Source organism: Schistocerca piceifrons, chromosome X, assembly GCF_021461385.2.
Source record: "Schistocerca piceifrons isolate TAMUIC-IGC-003096 chromosome X, iqSchPice1.1, whole genome shotgun sequence".
Taxonomy (NCBI): domain Eukaryota; kingdom Metazoa; phylum Arthropoda; class Insecta; order Orthoptera; family Acrididae; genus Schistocerca; species Schistocerca piceifrons.
Window position 1 is genome coordinate 12,073,272 of NC_060149.1, and position 26,049 is coordinate 12,099,320.

The following is a 26,049-nucleotide window of genomic DNA, read 5'->3' on the forward strand; positions in this document are numbered from 1 at the left end:
CTGTGACTGTAAATGAACACTATTGTCACAGTATCATTTCATCCAAGTTGCATCATAAAGATGCAATTACTACCAAAAAATGTCTAATCACTAACATGGTTTATGTGGCAACAGTGAGTTTAGATCACACATTTGCAATCCACACAGCTCTCTCATGTTCATCAGTGAAGCTCTTACTGCAGTATTGTAGGACCCATTTTAAGTATTTATTTGCTGTCCATATAACAATCAGTTTTCAGACATTCACATAGATTTAGTTCACATATGCAAAGCTTTAATTCACACACATTCCACGTGGGAAAAATATATCTAAAAACAAAGATGATGTGACTTACCAAACGAAAATGCTGGCAGGTTGATAGACACACAAAAATACACACAAAATTCAAGCTTTCGCAACCAACGGTTGCTTCATCAGGAAAGAGGGAAGGAGAGGGAAAGATGAAAGGATGTGGGTTTTAAGGGAGAGGGTAAGGAGTCATTCCAATCCCGGGAGCGGAAAGACTTACCTTAGGAGGAAAAAAGGACAGGTATACACTCGCACACACACACATATCCATCCGCACATACACAGACACAATGAGAAGTTCAGGCAATGGTAGCTCCGTCAGGCCAGTGGAGTGCAGACCCAGTCAGCAGAAGTGAAAGTTCATCTTCAGCAGTTCTGCTGCATCACAGAAGGATAGTGTGTTGGCCATTAATGACACGGCTTGGCCAGTGGCCCCAGACACTGGCAGACATAGTCCTTACTGGACAATGGTGGACAGCAGCCTCTGTGGACCAGTCTCTGAGGTGCTCTCATTGAGTATGTGTTCCAGGAGACTCACCATCCAGCCCAGCTGGAAGTACTCATCGTGTAGAGTCCGACCCATGGCCCCTAGAGGCTGACAGCATCATTGTCAGCTGCAGGAATGGGGCGAGCAGCAGCTGCGGCTCTTTCTCACATCGGCAGATAGTATACAGCTTCCTGGCCTGGCTGGTCAAGTCTCCAGTAGGTCAGCAGACTGGTGGCAGTTTCTGCACCCAATCAGTGATGACTCAGAAGTTGTCACTGCAGCTTGCAGTGTCAGAGTCTCACCAGTGAGATTGGCAACTCCATAGATGATTGTAGACCATAAGGAATGCAGAGGGTCAACTGACATAGCTTCCCCTGTATCATGGGACTGCTGCGACTGAGAGTTGCATAGTATTTATACTGGTACTTTCTGTCCACTCTGCTGCAGTGCAGGTAGCAATGACATTGTGTGTACTAGATTTCTTGCATGGTCGGCTCTCCTATTACCTTCATCTTTCCAAATGCCATTTTCTGTAGAATCAGTGGCTGTATAGTTACTGTTGTCTTATAATTGTGGTTTCTTGTGTCACTCTGCTCTGTTACCAGTATTATGATATCTGTCTGTTGCCACAATGTTGTTGTGCTTCACTTGCAAATTGGGGCACTCAGCAGGTCCCACTTGTCACAATCACATCCATGTTCATCTCAGTCTGCTCAGTATTTCCCCCTAGCTTGGAGTTTGACAGTTGTTGACTCACATGGCTTGACTTCTGGTGCCACCAGAAAAGAGTGTTAACAAATTTTTAGTGTTAGCCTGATATTCCAGGGTGCAGCAGAGCTTTAAAATCAGTCAGATAATCTCTGTATTTTTTCTGGTGAGTTTGTATTTTGTTAAAAATATTGTAATTTAGTATCTCTAAAGAGTATATTACAGTCTTTCAAGTTCTCTCTCAGTTCAGTGATTGCTGGATGTCATTTGTATGTGCATAGCTGAGTGAATCATAGTGAGGTGTATAGTGCTGTTGCAGGTCAAAAGTGCCAAAAATTTGTGGGTTTGTTTCATCATTGATGGACTGCACTGGAGGTGTGCTAGCAGTAAACGTGCAGCACAAACCATTATAATCATACTTAAGATGGAGAATCCAGTGACATAAAATACATGGAAGAATATATGATGTGTTTTTGACACCCATATTCAGTTTAATCTGACTAAAATTTCCTATTAAGAAATGTCTTAATATGAAAGCTCAGTATCATATCTTGAAAACTCTTTAAACGAATTCTTGTTCAGGGTGTGACGGCCCAAGGGATGTCTGCTGGCCACCGTCTCATCCTCTACCTTCTGGCATTATGTGGATGCAGTATGGAGGGGCATGTGGTCAGCATACCTCTCTCCCAGCCAGTTTATAGACTTTCCATACTGTGGAGCCCTACTGCTCAGTCAAGCAGCTCCTCAGTTGGCATCATGAGGCTGGGTGCACACTATACCAGTTCTCCCACAAAGGAAAAATCCTTGACACTAGCAGCAATTGAACCTCGGTCCTCCACATGGCTGCCATCTATGCTCACCTCTCAGTTATCGAGAGGAACTCATGAAAAATGTAGCAGAGATGTTTATACAGTGGAGACAGTTTATGAAATAGCTGCTTTCAAGTTAAAGGTTTAAGAGCTGATGAAGAGCAGAGACACAATTTCCCATTCTGATATTTTGAAGAATATTTTTTTTTTTTTAAAGTGTAGGCTAAGAAATGTATATTCAAAAAGTTGTAATAATGTTATAGATATTTATGACAATATTAGTGACTGCAGTATTTGGTGAACACAGTTTCAGCAAACTAAGGATTATAAAAATCTTTGTAAGGTTAAGCATGAATGACAACAGACTATCAAATTCAGCTGTCTTTATGGACTATGACACAGCTGCTAAACTTGACTTCCATGACATAATCAATTAGTTTGCTTTGCTCAAAAAAAGGAAATAAGACATAAAATTGTAATAAAAACAGAATTCCTCAAAGGAGATATTTTCTCAACTCTCAGTTATATATACCTTGATTACAATTATCATCATTTGGTTTTATTCACCGATGACACATCAGTACTGATAGTAAAGAAAAATGCAGAAGATGTTTCTGAAAACGCCGTAAAAACTCTAGAAAATCCTAAATGTGTGGTTCCATCTAAATGGTCTAAAACTAAATATTTCAAAAACACAGTTTGTGGAGTTTAAGACAAGACAATCTAAAATAAATGGTATTCAAATTATGCACAGAAGTCTGGAACTAAGCAAAACAGAGTGTGTTAAATTCTTAGGAATGGAGTTTGGCAGAAATCTGTCTTGGTCATCATATATAGGCTATTTAAAAAATAAACTGAACAGCCTGGCATTTGCTATGTCAATCTTAGCCAATGCAACTGCCACAGACATGAAAAAGGCAGTGCTCCATAGCTACTTTGAGGAAATAGTGAGATACACCACTGTCTTCTGGCAAAATGCTAGTAATTTGGTAAGAATATTAACTTTACAGAAAATAAATATAAGGAACATGTGTAGCACAAAGCCAAGAGAATCTTGTCACCCACTATTAAGAGATCTAAACACACTAAGGGTTCCCTTACTGTATTTACAGGAAATAATTGTTTTCACAAATAATAATCCAAAACTGTTTGCTTTAAAATAACTTCCGGCATGGATATGAAACTAGAAACAGAGAAAGTTTCATGCTTCCTACACATAGACTCAATCTTTTCATGCAGACCCTATGATATATGGGAATGAAAATATACAAGTTTAAAAAGACAAATCTGCAAAAGATTGAAACTGATTCAGTAAAAAGAAAATTATATAGCACTCTGGTACAAAAATGCTATTACTCGATTGGTAAATTTTTAAATGATGATCTGACCATTTGAGCAGGATAAAAATTAATAGTATATATATTCAGATAGCAACGGACTTGCCGCAGTGGATACACCGGTTCCTGTGAGATCACCAAAGTTAAGTGCTGTCGGGCGTGGTCGGCACTTGGATGGGTGACCGTCCAGGCCGCCATGCGCTGTTGCCATTTTTTGGGGTGCACTCAGCCTCGTGATGCCAATTGACTAGCTATTCGACCGAATAGTAGTGGCTACAGTCCAGAATACCATCATACTGACCGGGAGAGCGGTTTGCTGACCATACGCCCCTCCTATCCGCATCCTCCACTGAGGATGACAAGGTGGTCGGATGGTCCCAATGGGCCACTTGTGGCCTGTAGATGGAGTGGTTTTATATTCAGATATTTCATAGTTCTAGTAAACGTTGTACTCCATGTACAATCTAATATAGCCATAAGCTTGATGAGTCTCCTGTACACTAAATCAATGATATAACATACATGTTATGAGACAATAAAATTCTGGTTCTGATCTAATTCTTGTGTTTGTAATCAATTATTTATGCACTATTAATATTTTTGGTAATTTATTTAGTATGATGATACATTTTATTTGTTGTTTGCAACATTTTTCATCAGTGTTCTTAATTTTAGTGAAGTTTTAAATATACTTCATTTCTAAGAAACCTACATACAAAATTATAAATTTTTCTAAATCTGTTTAGGGAAATACTCCCTGCAGAAAGGTAGTTTTGTGGAAGGGGGGACAGCTCTGACAGTTCTTCTTTGGGGTGCATGATCACTTTGGCATAGCTTATGTGTCTCCGAAAATTCTTAACACTGTCCCCTAGATCTTGGCATAAACTACACTTTAGTACATACTGATCACTGCCTGTAGAAACTACAGGTGTGTTGTGATGTGCCTAACAGCCAGTTCTCAAAGAATTTCCAAGTGCAGCTTTCCTGGATGTTACTTCATGATGCGTTATTTCCAAGCAGTGATGGCTTGAAGTCAGTTGTTTGATCTTTAAGTGCTTCTAAGAGACATTAAATGGACGTTCATGCTTCCACAAAGTTGGCCATGTCTTGAAAAATGTATTACAGGTGTAATCACTTCCCATTCATTCATGGTTGCAGTGCGCTTCCATAATTGCCTTGATTGAAAAAGCTTTGTTGTAAAATTGGGCACACTATGATTGATGAAGAAATACTGAGGCTTCTTGAAGTATCTGGTTCTGAAATTGATGATGCTTTTGAAATCAATGCCAGTATTTTTGAAATGTAGGGTAATTTGCCTGAATCCTTCATCTTAAAAGCAGCAGCAACACAAAGAAATTGAAACAGTTTACATGTGGGAGGCTACAGCAACAACTGTAGCCCAACTGGAATGTGTTAATATACAGGGTGACCCAAAAGTTCATTAACATTTGAAGATGCACTAATTCACAGAATAATGTAGGTAGAGAGGGAAAAATTGACACACACATCTGAAATGGCATGGGGTTATGATGGAACAAAAAGGTGCAAAAACTGGCCAGAAGCTGGCACTGGATAGCAACACATCAGTGACATCACATGAGAATCACATATAAAATGTGCTGTAGTGTGTGTGTGTGTGTGTGTGTGTGTGTGTGTGTGTGTGTGTGTGTGTGAGAGAGAGAGAGAGAGAGAGAGAGAGAGAGAGAGAGAGAGAGAGAGAGAGAGAGATAATCAGCCTGGATAATAAACACCTGCTGGAAGGCATGACCTTTTATTCAGGATGGTGCTCCACCTCATATTGCTACACATGCACATTGTTTGGTGAGGATCACATGCTGAACCACCATAGCCATGATGCTTGGCTTACCTGGCCTCCCATGTCTCCAGACTTCAATCCGTGTGATTATTGGTTGTGGGGTTACCTGAAGCTACAAGTCTACCTTGATCATCTGACCACATTAGGGATGCTAAAAGACAACGTACAACAGTAATTTCCTCACCATACCTACTCATATGCTGTACAATGTTGTTCACAGCCTTGTTTCTTGACTACAGGTATTGTTGATGAATGATGGCCAACATGCTAAGCATTTGCTATTAAGAAAATTGTCTTTGCTAAAAATCAATTTATATGCTAATTACTGCTTTTGTGTCATATGAAGCAGCATATGTCAGTCACTTTCAGTAAAACCCCCTGTCATTTCAAGCATATGTGTCAATTCTCACCTCTCTACCTACATTTTTGCATGAAGTATTGAATTGTCAAATGCTAGACTTTTGACTCACACTGCATTTTCTCACTCTGAATATATTTTGGGCATCCTGTCTTAGTTGTGTCTCCTGCATATCAAAGTTTATTCAAATTCCATCCATAGGTGAACTATATATGGATTGTGTACAAAACATAGATCCATACATGAGCAGTATTTAATTTAATTTTTGTATTTTCTGCAGGAGAAAGATGTAGGGACTACTGAAGACACCTTTACTGAGCTGGCTTCATCAGAAAATGGCCATTTTTTGATAATTCAGATTACTTACATGTCACTGAACACATACATTGTAATAGGCTGTGTTAGTGATAGCGTGTTACAACTGCAATGCAAAGATAAAAAATTAGTGTTAACATAAAATGTACATGTTAAATATCATATATTAAACAGATATACAACTTTAAAATTAAAATCTTAAAAATCAATTTCAACATTATATAATCATCTGCCAGTTCAGATTTTTCTTGAATTGTATGAGCTTCCTCTATGTTGCAGACAAATTTTTAACCATTTTCATTGTTCTCCTGTGAATATACTCAGAATTTCCTGTTAAAGCAAAATAAGAATAGGTAAATTTTTAATTAATAGGATTTCTGTAGCTGTTGTAATAACGAGCTGATGTGTTCAATCCCTAGAGCATGCAAAATGTAGCATTCAGTTTATTTCCTTCATCGCCACTTTTTTAAAATCAGAATTGCACTTAACTCTGAAGTACTTACACAATCACATGAGCAAGAAACAGAAAATGTAACCTCGTTTACAAGTGCATATTTCTCTATGTAACGTATTTATATATTCACTACATTTACTGTAATGATCTTACATAATAAACTTTGAAGTTCTCTCAAGCTGAATTTGTATCCTAACTGAAGACATGTTCAGCTAGTTTGATCTCTGAATTATGAGAGTACTTTATATTTGATGTTCCTATCAAACATAGAACAGTTATTATTTGACCTTATGTTCTTCCTTGTATTAGAGGATATTTTTGAAATAGACATTTGAGGAGGAAGCTGTACCAACAACTTACATACCATCTTTCTATTACTGCTAATTTGTGTAGGGAAAAAAAGAAGAAAGTAAACCAGTTACTCTAGTGAACTGAATATATTGAATATCACATGGGATTGGAATAGCTGAACAGTGTCCTCCATCAGGGCTATGACTATTCTGTTTTCATTATTCCCAAAGATACAACCACTTGCCTTATTGTTCATATCCATTTAAAATACTGACATGCAAGGCCTGTCCCATGCATCTATGGAGCACATCCTATTCCAGATCTGTCAACAGTGCAGCCAGAGGCAGGGTCACCTCTGACAGCAATCACATCATATGCAATACCTCTTCAACAGCTGCATGGCTTTTAACGTGTGCACAAGTATTCATGAACAGTTCACCCATATGAATGACAATCACCAAACTACCAGGTGGTTATAATTAAAGTGTTACCCATGGAAGTTCAGTGTGAGCTGTAATTATCATAGAGCAGTAGAATTAAATATGCTAATGGATTAATATGGAACCGATTTACACTGGAAAATTATTAGTTCCAATTTTGACCATCAAGTGCAGATCTTACACTGTACTTTGGTTGTATGATGGTATGACATCCACACTGTCAATTGACAAGCCGTAATGTGAGTGAGCAATGTGGCTATTGAAATGAGAGACTGTGCATTGTTAGTGAAACTGTTTTATGTAAATGGCAGCAATTACAGTGCTGCCTTTAGACAGTATTGCTGACCCAGAGCTCTGAGGAGATGCTTGATATCATTAAATGGTTTAAAGAAGATGATAATGAAATTTGAAAACATGAGTGAGCTTTGCAAGGCACCAGGACTAGGAAGGCATCCTATCCTGGTGGAAGTTATTGATGAGGTTGCTGTTGCTGTAACTGACCATGCATTCGGGAGGACGACGATTCAATCCCGCCTCCGGCCATCCTGATTTCGGTTTTCCGTGATTTCCCTAAATCGCTTCAGGCAAATGCCGGGATTGTTCCTTTGAAAGGGCACGGCCGATTTCCTTCCCCACCCTTGCCTCACCCGAGCTTGTGCTCCGTCTCTAATGACCTCGTTGTTGACGGGATGTTAAACACTAATCTCCTCTTCCTAACTGACCATGCAGCATGTTCTCCAAGTAGTGCTAGTGCTCATGCAGTGTTATGAGAACTGTCCATCCCATGTTCAACAGAACAGAAAGTTTTATGGTCGATTTTACACTGGTACCTGTACAAGACTCATATGGTGAGCAACTGAAACCTTGTGATCTGCAGTAACATTCTGAATTTGTTCTTCAGTTTCTGGCATACATCAAAATTGATGACAAGTGGCCAAGCAATATTCTATGGAGTGGTGAGGCACATTTTACTCTACAGGATGCAGTAAATAAACAGACAAGCAAGCTTTGAGATTCTGTTAATTCGATGTTGTGCACAAAGAGCCATTTCACTCACTGTGTGTGTCTTTGTGGTGTGTATTCATAAACACCTTTATACTCTGTCCATTCTTCTTTGAACAGAGTATATTCAGAAGACCTGTCAGGTGTAGCATGACGTCTGAAAGTTATTGAGATCTCCTTGTACAGCATGCTGTTTGGAAGAGCTCAACAGCATGGAAATCACTGTTTCTATGCAAGATGAGGCATCATCTCATTTCCCTCCACCATTGAAAGAACTGATTAATGCAACATTCCTTGAACATGCTATCTCCAGAGGTTTTCCAAATGCATGGCCTGCAAGATCATCTGATCTGAATCTATGTGACTTTTGGCTCTGGGGATATCTAAAAGGAGGCATTGTCAATGTCAGTGGCTGCCTTACAGTTGCTAGAATCTTGATTGATACCTAAGCTTCTCTGAATTGTGCAAATGGTAATTGCCCTTCAAATATATTTTCTGTTTCCACAGCCTTCCTGGTCTCATAAACAATAAGACCTAATCATACACTGGCGTTCACCTCTGGTCCTGTCTCATTTTTTGTGACTCCCTCTCTACCCCATCAGACACTGACTTCTCACTTCTGTTCTCTGGATCCTTCACTTTAGGTTATTTTATGATTTAACAGTTTTTTTCTTTTTTATTTATTTATTGAAAGCCAGAAATCTTGTGTTTCCACAAAGATAGATGGCTGATGGCAATAAAATTCTAAATACTGGATAAAAATGATTTTGTACAGATAAAGTATTTGCAACAACAAAAAAATGCTTATGACATGAAAAAATACCATTTACCTTAAGCAGCAAGTAAGTGAAAACAGAAGATAGACAACAAAATTCTGCATACTCACTGTGCCAAATCAACAGCTGCTATGCAATATAGAAATGAGAAAACTTACATCAGCTGTGCCAATATACAAAAATATAAAAAAAACAATTTAAAAAATATAAATGATACATGCTAATACAGTCATAGAATATGACACAAATAAATACATTTACGTTATTTCTTTATTTGGCCAGTGCATCTAACAGTGTAACAGCTGTTCGAGATATAGGGCAACTAGAACATTACACTTCGAGCAAATTTAAAATATAAAAACAAATTATATGCACTGTTGAACACTCTATACATAATACATATAAGGAACAGTTTTTTTAAACTTAAAATCATTTGAGGGAGGGATGGATGCCATAGTCAATGTAAGTTTGCCTTCAAGTGTTCATTACCAGGAAAAAGATGTACTGCATTAGCAATTCCTTCATTTTTGTCCTCAGAGTATTGTTTTTATATCTAATCAATCTACACCATTCTCTTAATGGCCTTTCTGAACCTCCTTTATAATCCTGTGTCCTTATACTTGTGTGTAACACAAATCTACACTGTAGTGAACTATCTCTGATGCCACACATCTGTCCTGTTCTCCTCCAATCCAAACCCCCCTCCCCTTTTTCCATTTCAGTCTCCTTCTCTTCATCTCTTCTTCATTCTTCCACCAAAGACAACCAGTCATCCGATTCAAGCTGCAGAACCTGGACAGTGTTGCTGTGGGTATATGTGTGCTCAAAGAAGAGTACAAGTTTTTAATCTGAACTACTTTGTTGAACCTTTGATCACACACTTATTCACTGCTTAAGTCCTCCACTATATTTTGAGTGGATGTCATTAATCATTTCATTGTTTGTATTGCATGTAGGATTTTGCAGTGTAATGTTTCAAGTAGTAACACTGCAGGTGACAATAATTACAAAAACATTAAAATGATGCTGTGTTAGTGATCTTACAAATTTTAATTTAAGTATTTATTTTGTTTTGACAGCTTCAGAATGTACCACAAGAAGTGGTGGAACTTGACCTTGCAATCTGCCTGCTGGATGATAACTTTTTAGTGACCCTCCCAACTGCTCTGAAAGAGATGGATGGTTTAAGGTATGTTATTGATATTTAGATTGCTGCAACTTTGATTTAATGAGACTAGTAATTATAATTTTTTCCAAAAAAGTGATAACCACTGTTCAAAATAGTGTGACTCTTTGATGCACTTATTTTACTATTTCTTTCCACACCTTCTCTCTGCTACTCTATGCTTATAACAGAAAGAGTACAAGCTAATGCTCTGCTGCGTAAAACATTTTCATTAACCTTTCACTATGTAAGACATTCTGCACAAGAAAGTTTTGGGGATGTGTTATGTAGCTCACAGTTTTAGTCATTTATTTGTGGTGGCTTCAATTTGTGGTGCCTTACTTCTGGTATATCATTGCTACGCAGGGAAAACACATAAGCATATGTTTCTGATGAGATCCAGCAAATTTGTGCTCAATGGTTCATGTAGTGCTGCCTTTAAAGTGACAGTGCATGTTATATTAGTCTTCCAAATCATTCATGTGTCATCTGAAAAAATAAAGTAGGTTATCTTCAGGATGTATGATGCCTGCTAGAGTCCCAAGAATTGGAAAATTCTTTCATAACTAGTGTATATTAGAAGAAATCACTTCCTCAGAGTTCATGAGTGATGTTACCACGTCATATTATCAGATATTGGGTTTTTTGACACTAAGCAGGCTTCATAATATGATAGTGACAGCTAATATTAAATATATTGCTCCAACCATTGTGATATTTTTCCTTGTATATTTTAGAAGTTGGTATCTGATATGCCCATGGGGATTCACATAATCATGATCAGTTAAAATCATAGTTTCCTAAGAACCTCGTATTCCACAGTCATTAAACTTACAGCCATTGAGTGACAACTGCTGACTACCAGTGGATTATATCAGTCATTCTTTATTATTTTATTGATTATATATACCAAAGGTAATACATTCTCAAAGTAACCAATGTATTGGTTGGTTGGTTGTTTCGGGGAAGGAGACCAGACAGCGAGGTCATCGGTCTCATCGGATTAGGGAAGGATGGGGAAGGAAGTCGGCCATGCCCTTTGAAAGGAATCATCCCGGCATTTGCCTGGAGCGATTTAGGGAAATCACGGAAAACCTAAATCAGGATGGCCGGACGCGGGATTGAACCATCGTCCTCCCGAATGCGAGTCCAGTGTCTAACCACTGCGCCACCTCGCTCGGTACCAATGTATTCAAAAGTGTATCACCACAGGTAAATTCAATTATTATTACAGACAAGATTTATATTTTTAATTTGAATTTCACTTTATACGACTTTGGATCATAATAATGCTTAATGTTCTGCTAGGTGCCTGACAAATATTTTTGTGTCTGTGCTATCATATAGTATTTGATTTAATTTAAACTCTTACCTGCATCTGACTGCTATGAATTACTGATATCACTTGATCAAATTTTGCGTAAAAGCTTTGCCACATTCAAAAAAAGAGTTTGATACTGAATCTGCACAAATGGTAAAAATAACTTTCTCATATTTAGTGATGGTAAGGACATTTTTTCATGAGCTAGTTTCTTCTTCTGTTGTTAGATTATTGCTATTCAGTTATTAATTATTATTATTATTGTTATCTCTCTAACTACATGTAAAATGAACACACAATGATACTGGACCAATTAAAGCATAGTACACTGATTGGCATGGTGTTGAGTCATAGAAAAAATCTTAAAATCCCACTAATGGTCTAAGGTTTTCCAACCTACACTTCCTATTCAACAGGAACAAAACAAAAATTGGGACAAATCGTACATGGCTCCACCACGTTTTTGATTACCAATCACTGTCCAACTCTCTCACTATTACTTTCCAAAATATTTTAGAAATTAGACTTAAACACCCATATCAACTTCAGAGATTCAGAATATGTTCTATCACATACATTACCACATTGTAACATACTAGTAGAGCTCCTCATTTACCACTATGACTGATGTGCTGACCCAGGCAAAATTCTAATGAACAGTCTCACGTAAGTCCTAAAACAGCCAAAGTTACAATGCTTTGGTTCTGTATTACAGCTGTTATGATGATGACCTTGAATTTTAGCAGCTAGCTCAAATTCATTTTTTGCAGCTAGCACATAATTGTGCCACCATCGGGCAATGTTCCTGGTACAGATTTTTGCTGCTTTCGCAAGATGACTCTTCCGTCCCCTCTGTTCTCTTTCACAATAAACATACAACATAACACGTAACAGCTATGCCCATTCATTTTTAAAAAAATCTAATTTTCATAAATTTTCACATAAAAATATCTTTAATGAGCATCTTGACATTTTAATGCATGGAAACGAACATTTCATTTATTTATTATTTATTTTATTTACACTTCCTGATCAAAAAAGTGAAACATCCAGAAAGGAAGAAAGAAATAAAATGAAACTCTACAGGTTGAGAGGGTATGTGATGTTATTTAAGTGACTGCAATATCAAATCAAATTTACAAAGAACTTGGCTGTATGAGTCCCCTTAACAGAATGATGTTGCACCCCTACTGACCTCTAGGCATGCACTGATTTGATTGGGGATGTTGTCATAATACCTTTGTATCCTCTTCTAAGATAACCTGGACTACAACTGTTGTAACTAGTCCTCGATATTCTGGATACTGGCACTGGGGCAGAGTTGACATTCGAGCTGGTCCTACATGTGTTGTTTCGGAGACAGATTTGGGGGCCTTGCTGACCATGGGAGTATCTCAATATCACACAGACAACTCATACAGAAATGTTCCACATGTGGATGAGCATTGTCCTGTTGAAAATAGTGCCATCTCTCAATCACCAAATTGAAGACCATGGAAAAGGGGGATGGGGGAACAGTTGTGACAGTACTGTCAACCTGTGTGCATGTGTTTTGGAACCGTCATCTGCAATGGTAAAAAATGTCATGGTAAATACAAACTTTGCTCAGCAGTCACCTCTCATAATGAGCAGAACAAATTGTAGAAAACTGAGTCTCTTAATGACCAAAATCTTGGACAGTGAGTCTGCATTATGGTTTTCACTGTTTTTAATAACCATATAAAAACTGCCTTCTGATCTAGATCAGCTTTGCCACGAATGGACAATGTGTCGCACACTCTGCTTTGTATGATAGGAGCTCTGACAAATCCATATTCAGATGTACTAGTCAAGATGCACCTTGTGCCTCCATTGTTGCTTCTGGTACTAATACTGCGGCCTCCACAATGATATTGCAACTCATTAACTACAATTCTGATTTGTTGTCATTAACTAATACACATGTTTTTTGGGCATTAGCGGCAACATTGACAAAAATGATTTTAGAAGAAAATCTAGTGCAAGCCATCAGCACTTTTTTCCGTGATAATACCACACTGTTAGACGTCACAGGCCAGGGTTAATAGGTTTATCTGGTGTAAAGGAAGCCATGCAGAAATACAGAGACAAGCACTATAAGGGAATAGGTAAACAACTAGAATTCTCTCAGATACAGATTTATTAGCACTTTGCTTCTACACAGAACCAAGTCCGGAGGCTAAATGCCATTAGCGGCCAACATTTTCCCAAAGCCCTCTCCTCAAAGATAGCACACTTACACACTGAACAAATATCAATATTTATGCCGCTCTATATGCCACATAGCCGCCACCCCCCCCCCTCCCCCCGCACAGTATGGAGTACATCCCTAAGAATGGGGGGGGTGAGAAGTTAGGAAGGTAACATACAGTTCTTCCACATCAGGCGGCGGAAGTGGTCGACGGTGAAGTCAGCAAGCAATATGCCGGTGGTTGAAGACAACGTCCCATCCTGGAGTGGAGGTATAGCACTTCGTCAGCAGGCGGGCGGAGAATCACCTTGCCAGAAGGCCTAACAAAGGCACGTAAATTGCCACACACAGCACTTGTGCTCAATTTAAAGTGGCGCTCATCGACGAGAAGACGGATGCACCGCCACAGCTGGGAAGGAGACCTGTTGCCGAGACGCTCTTCGTAGATGAGCTGTCGCACATTTTCTCTCCTGGTTTTCGAGACGAGCTCCAGTATCATCTATTTCGCCACAGCATACTTCCCTGCTGGGGGGGGGGGTGCTTTGACCAGATCGTAAATTAAATCGACGAGATCGTGAAGATGGTTCATGAGGCAGGCAAAGCGTGTGTCATCGTCCAAAGCACAGATATTGAATGTTTGCTCAACCAGGTTAAACCAGAACTCCGGGTGAGCGGGTTTAAAGTCGGTAGTTTCGGCAGATTCGGCACTGCAGTCACTGCGGAGGTGCACCTATTTCTTCGGACGGAAGTAGAGCATGCAGAAGATAGTGAGTCCGAATTATTGGCGTCCCGTAACGCGGGTATCACGAAATTCACTTGACGCTGGGGGGGCGGCTGAGAAGCGACGGACGCTCGAACAGTGTGAGGATCGTAGTCAAAATGTGCATTCTCATTGACGTGGTAGCTCGGAGAGAAGCCACAAGTGCTTAAGTACGCCGGTGAATGTCCGTCATGCACACTGTATTCACTCAACCATGAGTGGTGGGGCTGGTTGTAGATGTCGGGGTAATTACTGTCCAGCACAGAATTGTTGACTTGATTAGAAGCAACACAAGGATCCCACACATGTCCACTAGGATGCACACTCGGTGTGATATTTGCTGTTTGGCGAGCATTGAGCACCTGTTGACTAGCCGGCGCGGAAGGATACACACATGGCGGGAACTGATTCGAGTTTGAATTTACTACTGGATTTTCCAGAGTAGCAAAACTTCACTCGACGCCATGAACTGTATTGAATTGTGCATTCGACACAGGAGTAGGAATGTTCCGAACAACACTCTGTGGAGAACACGTGGAAAGGTCTAGGCTAACTAAGCCAGAGTCCACGACCGTTGGCGGTTGGAAGAAACTGGCGGCACTCGATGAATTCCACTGCATGTTTGGACTGAAGGATTCCGAAGAGTCTTGCGGCATGTCCACTACGATGGCAGGAGTGCTGGAGAGATGTTGCTGAAATCCGGGCGGCGGTGAGTGCTGAAAGGCCATTGTCTGAAGCTGAACAAAGGCCCTCGTGATTGCAAAGAAACCCAACGCGGTAGGCGCATAAATAACCTTCGGGCAGTAACTCGGACGCATATTACACAAAAAAATGGGGTCACCAGTGAGGGTATAGGATATAGTTGTATGTAAACAACTAGAATTCTCTCAGACACAGATTTATTAGCACTTCGCTTCTACACAGAACCAAGTCCGGAGGCTAACTGCCGTTAGCGGCCGACATCTTCCCAAAGCCCTCTCCTCAAAGATAGCACACTTATATGCTAAACAAATATTGATATTTATGGCGCTCTACGCCACAACTGCTTGAGAGACTGAAAATCCCATTGACAATCTGCAGCCCAGACAAACTTAACACCTTTCTGGTGAAGCTGGTTAGGAGGTTGGCAGATGTGCACACCTCATGGAGTGACCTGAGAATAATACAAAATCTTACCCAAAAAAGATGGGAACTCCTTCAGGTGCTTGTTTGCTGGCAGGTTCATGATGACTTTGATGTGGTCATCCATAGGAATGACACCATCTTTACTAAGCACATGACTCAAAAAGAGCACATTTAGGAAGAAAATCAGCACTTTTCCAGTTTGCAACAAATTCCATTCTCCAGGAGGCGTTGGAAAATTGATTGCAGGTTTTGTGGGTGTTCTTCCCAAGTAGGGCATGTTACCCAGGTATCATCGGTCAAGGTAACTAACACAACAGGGAATGTCCTAAATCAGTTGTTCCAAGTAGTGTTGATTAACTCCAGGTGCAGATGAGATTCCAAAAGGCAAGCAAATAAACTGGAAAAGCCAGTTGGGTATGTACAGGACCAGGAAAGTCCAAGAAAATGTGTCCAATGCAACTGCAGGTAGGCATCTTACAAGCTGATGCAGGGAAAATATTGGTGACAACTTTGCCAATAATTCTGCCTGTCACAGAATGAGATACAAATCAGTGACACATTGTGCTTTGATCATCAGTTTAAAATCACAGCAAAGATGCAAAGTGCTCTTGCAAATATGAATCACCACCTAAGGGGTGGCCCACTGACCCAACAAAATAGGAGAAATGACACCTTGATCCTGCCAACCCTGCCTTTATCTTGTCATACATGGAAAAGGAAGTGAGAAGGAATGACAGGATTTATGTACCACTGACAGCTTAAGAGAAATTTGTACCTCAAAACTTTCTGCCGGCCCAAGGTATTTTCAAACAGCTGGCTGTATGATTACAGTAAGGAGTTAAGATCTTGAAAAGGCACAGATTGAGACACTATACTTACTTTTTCAGTGATCTGGAACCCAAAAATAGAAAAAGTGTCTAATCCAAAGACAACTAACAATGTGAGTTACCATTCCAGATTCTCAGAAATGGAGAAGAGCCCTCACAAAGGAATGCACTGTTTACTATAAGGCACAACCTGATAAAGAGGCTATTGCAACTCCAGGTACACCAAGAGCTTCTATGTATCTAAATTAATGAGGTTAACCATCATTCCTGTGTTTGCCTGAAATTTGACCAGTTACCTGTCCACTACCAATGTCAGCAAAATATGTAGGTGTGACCTGTGCAGGGTGCCGGAGGCAGCCCCAGAGTGCAGTGAAAACACTGGGACATCCAGTGCCTCTCATGGCCCACTTACAGTCAGAAACAGATACCAAATGGCCTATCTGATGGATGACCATATACGTTCAAGCAGTCTTGGTGAACACGCAACAAATGACAATTGGGGCAGGCTTGCTGGCTCACGCAACAAGCAGAAGGAGAATGGCACTGATGACACAAGAAATGCCGCATGTGGAATTATGATGGTGTGAGCAGCCTAGACCTGCTGAGCCCACAAGGACAAGGATCGACAGTGCAGCAATGCCAATGCACCTGAATCACCAATGGCAGCAACACGTGCTGACCTGGTCAGAGGTGAGGCCACCTGGGAGGTCACACAGGTCACTGGGGACTGTTTACCATGCTACCTAATTGCTCCACCTGCTAATTATCAGAAAAGATGTCCCTCACTGCCTCTGTATGCTCATGCGATTCTGCAATTTGGGCATCCTGCGGGGATGTCCATAAATATGTAAGAGTACGAGGGGGTGGGGATCTCTTCTGAACAGCACGTTGCAAGGCATCCCGGATATGCTAAATAATGTTCATGCCTGGGGAGTTTGATGGCCAGCGGAAGTGTTTAAACTCAGAATAGAATTCCTGGAGCCACTCTGGAGCAATTCTGGACATGTGGGGTGTTCCATTGTCCTACTGTAATTTCCCAAGCCCATCGGAATGCACAATGGACGTGAATGGATGCAGGTGATCAGACAGAATGCTTACGTATGTGTCATCTGTCAGAGTCATATCTTCATGTATCAGAGGTCCCACATCACTCCAGCTGCACATGCCCCACACCATTACAGAGCCTCCACGAGCTTGAACAGTCCCCTGCTGACATGTAGGGTCCATGGATTCATGAGGTTGTTTCCATACTTGTATATGCACATCCATACGCTCAATAGAATTTGAAATGAAACTCGTCTGACCAGTCAGCATGTTTCCAGCCACCAACACAATGTTGATGTTGATGGGCCTAGGAGAGGCTTAAAGCTTTGTGTCATGTTGTCATCAAGGGTACACGAGAGGGTCTTTGACTCCAAAATTCCATATTGATGATATTTCATTGAATGGTTTGCATGCTGATGCTTATTGATCGCCCAGCATTGGAACCTGCAGCAATTTGCAGAAGGATTGCACTTCTGTCATGTTAAATGATTCTCTTCAATTATTCTTGGTCCAGTTCTTGCAGGATCTTTTTCCGGCTGTAACAGTATCAGAGATTTGATGTTTTACCAGATTCCTGATACTCACAGTACACTCATGAAATGGTCATATGGGAAAATCCCCTTCCATCAAAACCCACATTCAAATAAATGTCAGGTTTCTTTTTTAATTTTTACCTGCTCATTCCCTAGTTCTCTTCGTTTATAAGCAGGACATCATTTTGTCATTTGTCATGACAGTGGGCTCCATTAAACTGTATGCACATGTCTACTAACCACACAGAGCTCAACATTAACTGGTCCCATCAAGGTCATGTAGGGCAACTTCCTGATAGACTATGCAAACAATGAATATGTCAATGTGCTTTTGGTGCTGGGTGCATCTGATAACCAAGCTACTGCTGTTGCTCATGCGTATTCTGCACAATACCCTCAAAGGTGCCATCCCAATAAGAATGTTGTTTGTCACCAGGAGAAACACCTATGGCTAACTGGTAGTCTTGATCCACTAGTAAAGGGCAGAGGGCATCCAAGGACTAGACATCTTCCACAAACAGAGGAAGCAAATCTTGAAACCATTCACCATTCACCTCAGTGAAGTACCCATGATTTTGCAAGGCAGTTCAAAATATCTGAAAGACTGATTGTTGAAGTGTTGCACAATAAAGAATTACATCCATATCATTACACGTTAACAGAACATCAGTGGTCAGAAGATCATGTTCAGTGAGTACAATTTTTGTGAATGGCTTTTGCACGAAGTAGGAGATAATAAACATTTTATAAATAAGGTGATATAGACTGATGAATCTAGCTTCGCTTGTGAAGGTTATTTTCAACCTCCACAACAGCCATTATTTGTTGAAACACAACCCACATGTCCCACATGAGTACAGCTTTCAGCCATACTTTGGCATATACCTGTAGGCTGGAACCATGGGGGGAGAGCTTTTGGGCTCTTACCTATTTCTAGACAAGTTCAATGTGCCCCATTATCACCCATCTCTTTGCAGTGCTTGGTATGATGCATTAGAAAATGTCCACTTGCTGCTCAGTGACAGCCATTGTCTCAGAATGATGGTACACTGCTGCAGTTTTGAATGAATGTGCATACATATTTAGATGAAGTATTTCCACAGAAATGAATTGGTTGTAGAGGTCCAGTGTTCTGGCCTCCACGTTCCCCGGACCTTAATCCACTAGAGTTTTATGTGTGGCGACATTTACAGGAGCCAGTTTGTAGTCCCATCCATGGATGTACATGACCTAGCAGCTTGTGTACATACTACTTTCGCAGTGATGGATGCAGTTGTGTTGCATAGGGTCCAGAAAGTATGATCCAGGATGTGGCAAGGTGTTTGAAAATGCAAGATGGTCACTTTGAGCATCTTCTCTCAATTGAAAGTTGCCCATACATGTACATACTGGCTGTGTGAAGATAATCCTGGGCATCAATCATACATAATGTGCACTCTAGTGTAGTTTGTGTACATAATTTTTTGTGCCACACTGGATACAGACAGTGTTACTGTATCCAGTTACTTCTATTGGCTTTATTTGTGTCACATACAAAACAAATTGGTCGTTTATGTCTGTAAGAAGGTCATCGTGTGTGTTAATGTTTAAATAAATTTAATAGTAACAGAAAGAAATACACAAGATAACACACGGTGGGTGCAGATTTATGCTGTAACTGGAAAAAGTGTTTGGCATAAGTGCAACTCGAACATTGGTGAGTTTGCATATCATTCCTCACAGCATTGCCTCATCTTACAGAGCTAATGGGTCAGCTTTGGCACAGTGTAGAGTTGATGCTACCTGTTCTTGGCCATGCTGTATCTAGTTACAGCTTTGCCTCAATTTTTAAATCACATTTCTATAAAACCTATTGGTGGAATTGGATTTTGCTAGATACACTTTTGTCTTGAATTAGGATGAGGACTCACATGCCGACCACCAAATGTGGCATTTTTTTGCATCTTGTATAATAGTAAGACATAGATTTTGGAACCAGATTTTAAATTGTAAGACATTTCAAGGGATAGATGTAGATTCAGACCACAATTTATTGGTTATGAAATGTAGATTAAAGAAATTGCAAAAAGATAGGAAATTAAGGGGATAGGATATGGAAAAGTAGAAATCACCAGAGGTTTTTGAGATTTTCAGAGGGAGCGTTAGGAAACTAGAACAGGGGAAAGGAATACAGCAGAAGATGAATGGGTAGCTTTGAGAGATGAAACAGTGAAGGCAGCTGAGGATCAAATAAGTAAAAAGACAAGGCCAGCTATAAATCTTTGTGTAAAACAGGAGATATTGAATTTAAGTAATGAAAGGGAAAAATATAAAAATGCAGCAAAAGAAGCAGGTGAAAGGGAATACAAATGTCTAAAACATGAAACTGACTGGATGTGTAAAATGGCTACGCAGGAATGGTGAGAGGACAAATGTAAGGATTTAGAAGCAGTTTTGCTAGGGGAAAGAAACATGCTACCTACAGGAAAATTAAAGACACCTTTGGAGTAAAGATAAGCAGCCATGTGAATATCAAGAGCTCAAATGGAAAACCAGTACTAAGTAAAATAGAGAAAGTTGAAAGGTGAAAGGAGTGTATAAAAGGTCTGGACAAGGGAGGTAAACTTGAAGGCAATGTTATAGAAATTCAAGAGGATATATAGGAGGAAATTTCAAAGCTAAATGAACGTATTTCCAGTTTACAATTTATAGTCGGTGCCCTGAAACTGCACATGAAGAAACTTCAATGCAGGAAAGGTGAGGCACTGATGAACCAAGAAAATTCGGCCTCAGCAGACAAGTGGAACAAGGAAGAAAACAGCGCCCAGGAAATACAATCTCAAAATAACAGCGAAACTTCTGTGTGGAAAAACACTGAAACTTAAGTGCATAAAAACAGTAAACTCGAGTGCATAAAAACTTTTCTGTGTTCACTGCTAAAGATTCAATGATCACACCAGCTGAAGTCGAAAAGTTGGGAAATCAATCACAAAAACTAAACAGACCATTGCTAGGCAATCCCCTGAGTGCGAAAATTATAAAATACAAAAAAACATGTGTGTCTGGACTACTCACGACTGGGAATATCCGCAGTGGTAAAGGAAAAATACAATTTCAAGGGATCTGAATTCTTGAAGCCTGGAGCTCCATTGTGTGAACTAGCAAACCTAACAAAATTAATTACAGAATGTATGTATAGCCACCTCAGTGGCATAAAATTGTTGTCAAATTGACCATGGTTTCAACAACACTAAGGCAGTGTTCATTAGAATTAGCGGCTCTATACCTTGATAAAAGTGTTTGTTGCATAATTGCAACCGTTTGTTAAGAATGAGATAGGTGTTTAAAAATCTCTAGCTCTTCTTCGATGTTCAGCCTATCGGAAGAATTCAGAATTTTCATTTTCAAGTCTTTGTATATCGTCACAGCCTTAGAGACCTCAGCAGGTGGGAATCATGAAATTTTAAACATTGATATTGGCTGACATCCAGCAACCATGGGTTAACTTAATTATATGTATAGCTACCTCGGCTGCATAAAATTCTTGTCAGATTGACCATCATTTTGACAGCGCTATGGTGGTCTAAATCAGAATGAAGGGTGGTCTCATTCTTAATGAACAGCTGCAATTACGCAACAAAAGCTTTTTTCAAGATAGAGCCACTAATTCTGATGAAGACCGTTTTAGTGCTGCCAAAACCATGGTCAATTTGACAAATTTGTGCAGCCGAAGTGGCTATACATACATTCTGTAATTAAGTAAACGTGTGGTTGCTGGACATCAGTCAATAACAATGTTTAATGTTTCTGACAAAATTAAGTGAAGTATGTAACTAGTTTGACCTAGGACAATTTCATTGTATTGCTGGGAGGCTGTAATGGCTTCTATCAAAGTGAGATTTACAAGTCTAGCACAGAACTGATAAAATGCTTAAATAATTTAATTCATACAAATGTGCTCGTTGTGAATGACCCACAACATCATGATTTACTGAATGGCTGGTTGGTCATGCATGAACCGTGAAATGAGTGTTGCAAAAAAGAGTTTCACCAAAATATATACTAATTTCCAGAATGTCGGTGTTATAGACATAGACATTTTGGAATGGAGTTTCTATACAGCTCATGGACTTCATTTAAATGCAGCAGGAAATGGGATACTTGCTGATAAAATATTTATTTATATTTCACGGGACAGTGAAGATATTAGGACAAGTGGCAATCATATGCCTAACCACAAAGTGTTTTGCGAGCAGCAAACAGTAAAGCCATCAATCAGTTGCCAATTACAAAGTGGTTTAAGTCCAGTAGGTCAGAAAGTAACAATTCAACAGTAAAACAGATGCAAGTCACGAAATGGTTCAAGCCAATAAGAACAGAGGTGAACGAAGCACAGATTTTGCGAGCTTCAAAAATAGCTTTACCACTTGATGATCACCATGAAGCAGCACCTAAAAATACACCAAGAACTTCTTAGGCATAACATCACCTGCAGAAGAAGAAGAAGAAGTTCCAGCACCGACAGAAGTAAACACAACAGCAAAGCAGACTGCACAAGGAATAGTAAGAAGATGGAAAGTAGTGCGCCCATCTCGTGTGAAAGAATTTTTAACTAAACTACAGACACAATGAACAAAAAGCACCCAAGACAAGTGCCACTTGTACAATCAAGTCTAACCTGTTTATCTTTCATGAAAACATTAGAGGATTATCAGCAAAGCAGATCAGCTATCAGTTAATATAAATGAGAGAAATTGTATAAAAAATGCTCAAATATTATATTTTCCTAAATAATGTATCACAACTGGCATTAATTTATTACATTTAGAGTCTGACTACAATATTGCATGCTACTGTTCTAGGGAGAACAAGGAAAGAGGTGTTGTAGCTATTTTCGTTGAAAATAATATTATGTTTAGAGCTATAAATGTAAGGAAATACTGTTTAGAACAACTATTTGGAGCATGTGCAATAGAAATTAATGTAGGTAACTCCCCAATAATAGTCGTGCTAATTTACAGAGCACCTGGAACTAATTTTAGGTTTTTTTTTTTTTTTTGTTCAAATAGAATTATAGTTCTCTGATTTATTTACTAAAAATAGTGAAATTATTATTTGAGGGTTTTGATGTAGAGTTTTTAACTGAAACCAACTGCAAAGTAGAGCTCCAACATCTGATGAATTCATATAATCTTACTGCAGTTGATTTTCCCACTAGTATCACACCTTAGAGTCAGGCTTTGATAGACAATGTATTTATAGAATTAAGCAGGTACCAGAGCTTCACTGTCACCCCTGAATGGGTTGTGTAACCATGATGGACAACTCCTCACACTGTATGACAGTACACCTCTCAAGGAATTAATCCCCATCTGGAAATCCATTAGGTCAATGTCTAGAGTTGACATCTTTACACAAAAACTGCAACAGTTGGGCTAGAACCCAATATACAGGGTGGCTGAGGTTAATGCTAAATTTAATATATTTATAAATGATTTCTCAGCCATCTCTGAAGAGGTATTCCCAAAACATGTTTGTTAGAAGCAATACTGGTACATTACCAAACAAACCTTGGGTCACAATGGGAATTAAACAATCATGTAAAACAAAGAGGGAACATTACATTGCAGTTAGAATGACTAAGGACACAATGAACTGGCTATTATAAAATGTACTGTAAGATACTAAAGAAGGTAATACAATAATCAAAAGCATTGTTATTATGAGAAAGATATTGATAAATCTCATAACAAAATGAAGACTATCTGGAATATTGTTAGAAGGGAGACAGGGAAGTCCATAAGAACTTTTGAAGATCTGAACATGAAGGAAGTCTAGTACATGATTCTGAAAACATAGTCAATATTTTCAACAACCACTTCTTGACAGATTCAGAACAGATAGACTGAAAGGGCTGTGTTAATGAAGTTCTGTGTCATATGCAAAAGACTCTACCCAAACATACAGGTAAAATTCATATTACACCTGGCACAGCATCTGAAATGAAAAGAACAATCATCTTTCTAAGGAATACGTATTCTACTGGATTAGATAATATCTCTAATAATTTACTGAAACAAGGCTGTGCTTGTATAAGTGATGTACTTAGTCACATTTTCAATGTAACCTTACAACAAGGAACTTAGCCTAACCGACTCAAATGTGCTGTTGTAAAACCCCTTTTCAGGAAAGGTGACAAAACTGAAGTCATAAATTAAAAATCAATTTCCCTTCTACCTAGTTTTTCAAAAATTCTGGAAAAGCATATATATAAGAGACTTGTGGAACATCCAGATAAATGTAACATTCTCAGTAAAATTCTATTTGGTTTCCGAAAAGGTCTGTCAACCGAACAAGCAATCTACGCTTTCGCAAATAAAGTTCTGGATTCAATTAATGACAAAATGGTAACAATAAAATTATTTTGTGACTTGTCAAAAGCCTTTGACACTGTGAACCACCAAAACCCATTACAGCAAGCAGACCTATCAGGAATGACTGGCGTAGCAAATAAGAAAGGTGACAAAACTGAAGTCACAAATTAAAAACCAATTTCCCTTCTAACTGCTTTTTCAAAGATTCTGGAAAAGCGTATATATACAAGAATTGTGGAACATACCTCAAAGGCAGAATTTAGTAGTAGATAGTACTGATGAGACCCATACTGTCCTGCTCTCATCTAATTGGAGAACTATTAAATGTGGAAGTAGTATATTGATGAGAGTTCTGGACCAAAGAACATTTTGGATTAAAGATTCCAGGTTATAAATCAAAGTTCTAATTTCACAGAATTTCCAAACCAAAAAATTTATCAGGGACTGATGACCAAGCAGTTTGGACCATTCCCCCCACCCCCTTTTAAACCAACCAAATAATTTATCCATGCCCACAAAACAAAATTCTCATTTAAAAATTTACAAATCTCATATTTTATTTTTTATAAATGTTGTGGGTGTTGCGGCCTTCAGTCCAGGGACTGGTTTGATGCATCTCTCCATGCTACTCTATCCTGTGCAAGTTTCTGCATCTCCCAGTACCTAATGCAACCTACATCCTTTTGAATCTGTTTAGTGTATTCATCTCTTGTTCTCCCTCTACGATTTTTACCCTCCATGCTGCCCTCCATTACTAAATTGGTGATCCCTTGATGCCTCAGAATATGCCCCACCAACCGATCCCTTCTTCTAGTCAAGTTGTGCCACAAATTTCTCTTCTCTCCAATTCTATTCAATACCTCCTCATTAGTTATGTGATCTACCCATCTAATCTTCAGCATTCTCCTGTAGCACCACATTTCAAAAGCTTCTGTTCTCTTCTTGTGTAAACTATTTATTGTCCACGTTTCACTTCCATACATGGCTACACTCCATACAAATACTTTCAGAAACTACTTCCGGACACTTAAAGTTATACTCAATGTTAACAAATTTCTCTTCTTCAAAAACACTTTCCTTACCTTTGCCAGTCTACATTTTATATCCTCTCTAGTTCAACCATCATCAGTTATTTTGGTCCTCAAATAGCAAACCTCATTTACTACTTTATACGTCTCATTTCCTAATCTAATTTCCTCAGCATCACCTGAGATAACTCGACTACATTCCACTATCCTTGTTTTGCTTTTGTTGATGTTCATCTTGTATCCTCCTTTCAAGACACTATCCATTCCATTCAACTGCTCTTCCAAGTCCTTTGCTGTCTTTGACAGAATAACAATGTCATCGCCAAGCCTCAAAGTTTTTATTTCTTCCCCATGGATTTTAATTCCTACCCCGGATTTTTCTTTTGTTTCCTTTCCTGCTTGCTCAATATACAGATTGAATAATATCGGGAATAGGCTACAACTCTGTCTAACTCCTTTCCAAACCACTGCTTTCCTTTCATGCCCCTCTTATAAATGCCATCTGGTTCCTGTACAAATTGTTAATAACCTTTTGCTCCCTGTATTTTACCCTGCCACCTTCAGAAATTGAAAGAGAGTATTCCAGTCAACATTGCCAAAAG

General features: G+C 39.2%; 1 protein-coding gene across 1 annotated transcript in view; it reads left to right on the forward strand.

Moving 5' to 3' along the window:
• Positions 1–26,049, forward strand: part of LOC124722147 — a 64,683-nt gene that overhangs the window by 11,744 nt on the left and 26,890 nt on the right. Inside the window, exons 2-3 of the mRNA XM_047247351.1 lie at positions 6,085–6,204; positions 10,162–10,271. Coding sequence (XP_047103307.1) covers positions 6,085–6,204; positions 10,162–10,271 — 230 coding nt within the window. The remainder of the gene's footprint in view (positions 1–6,084; positions 6,205–10,161; positions 10,272–26,049) is intronic.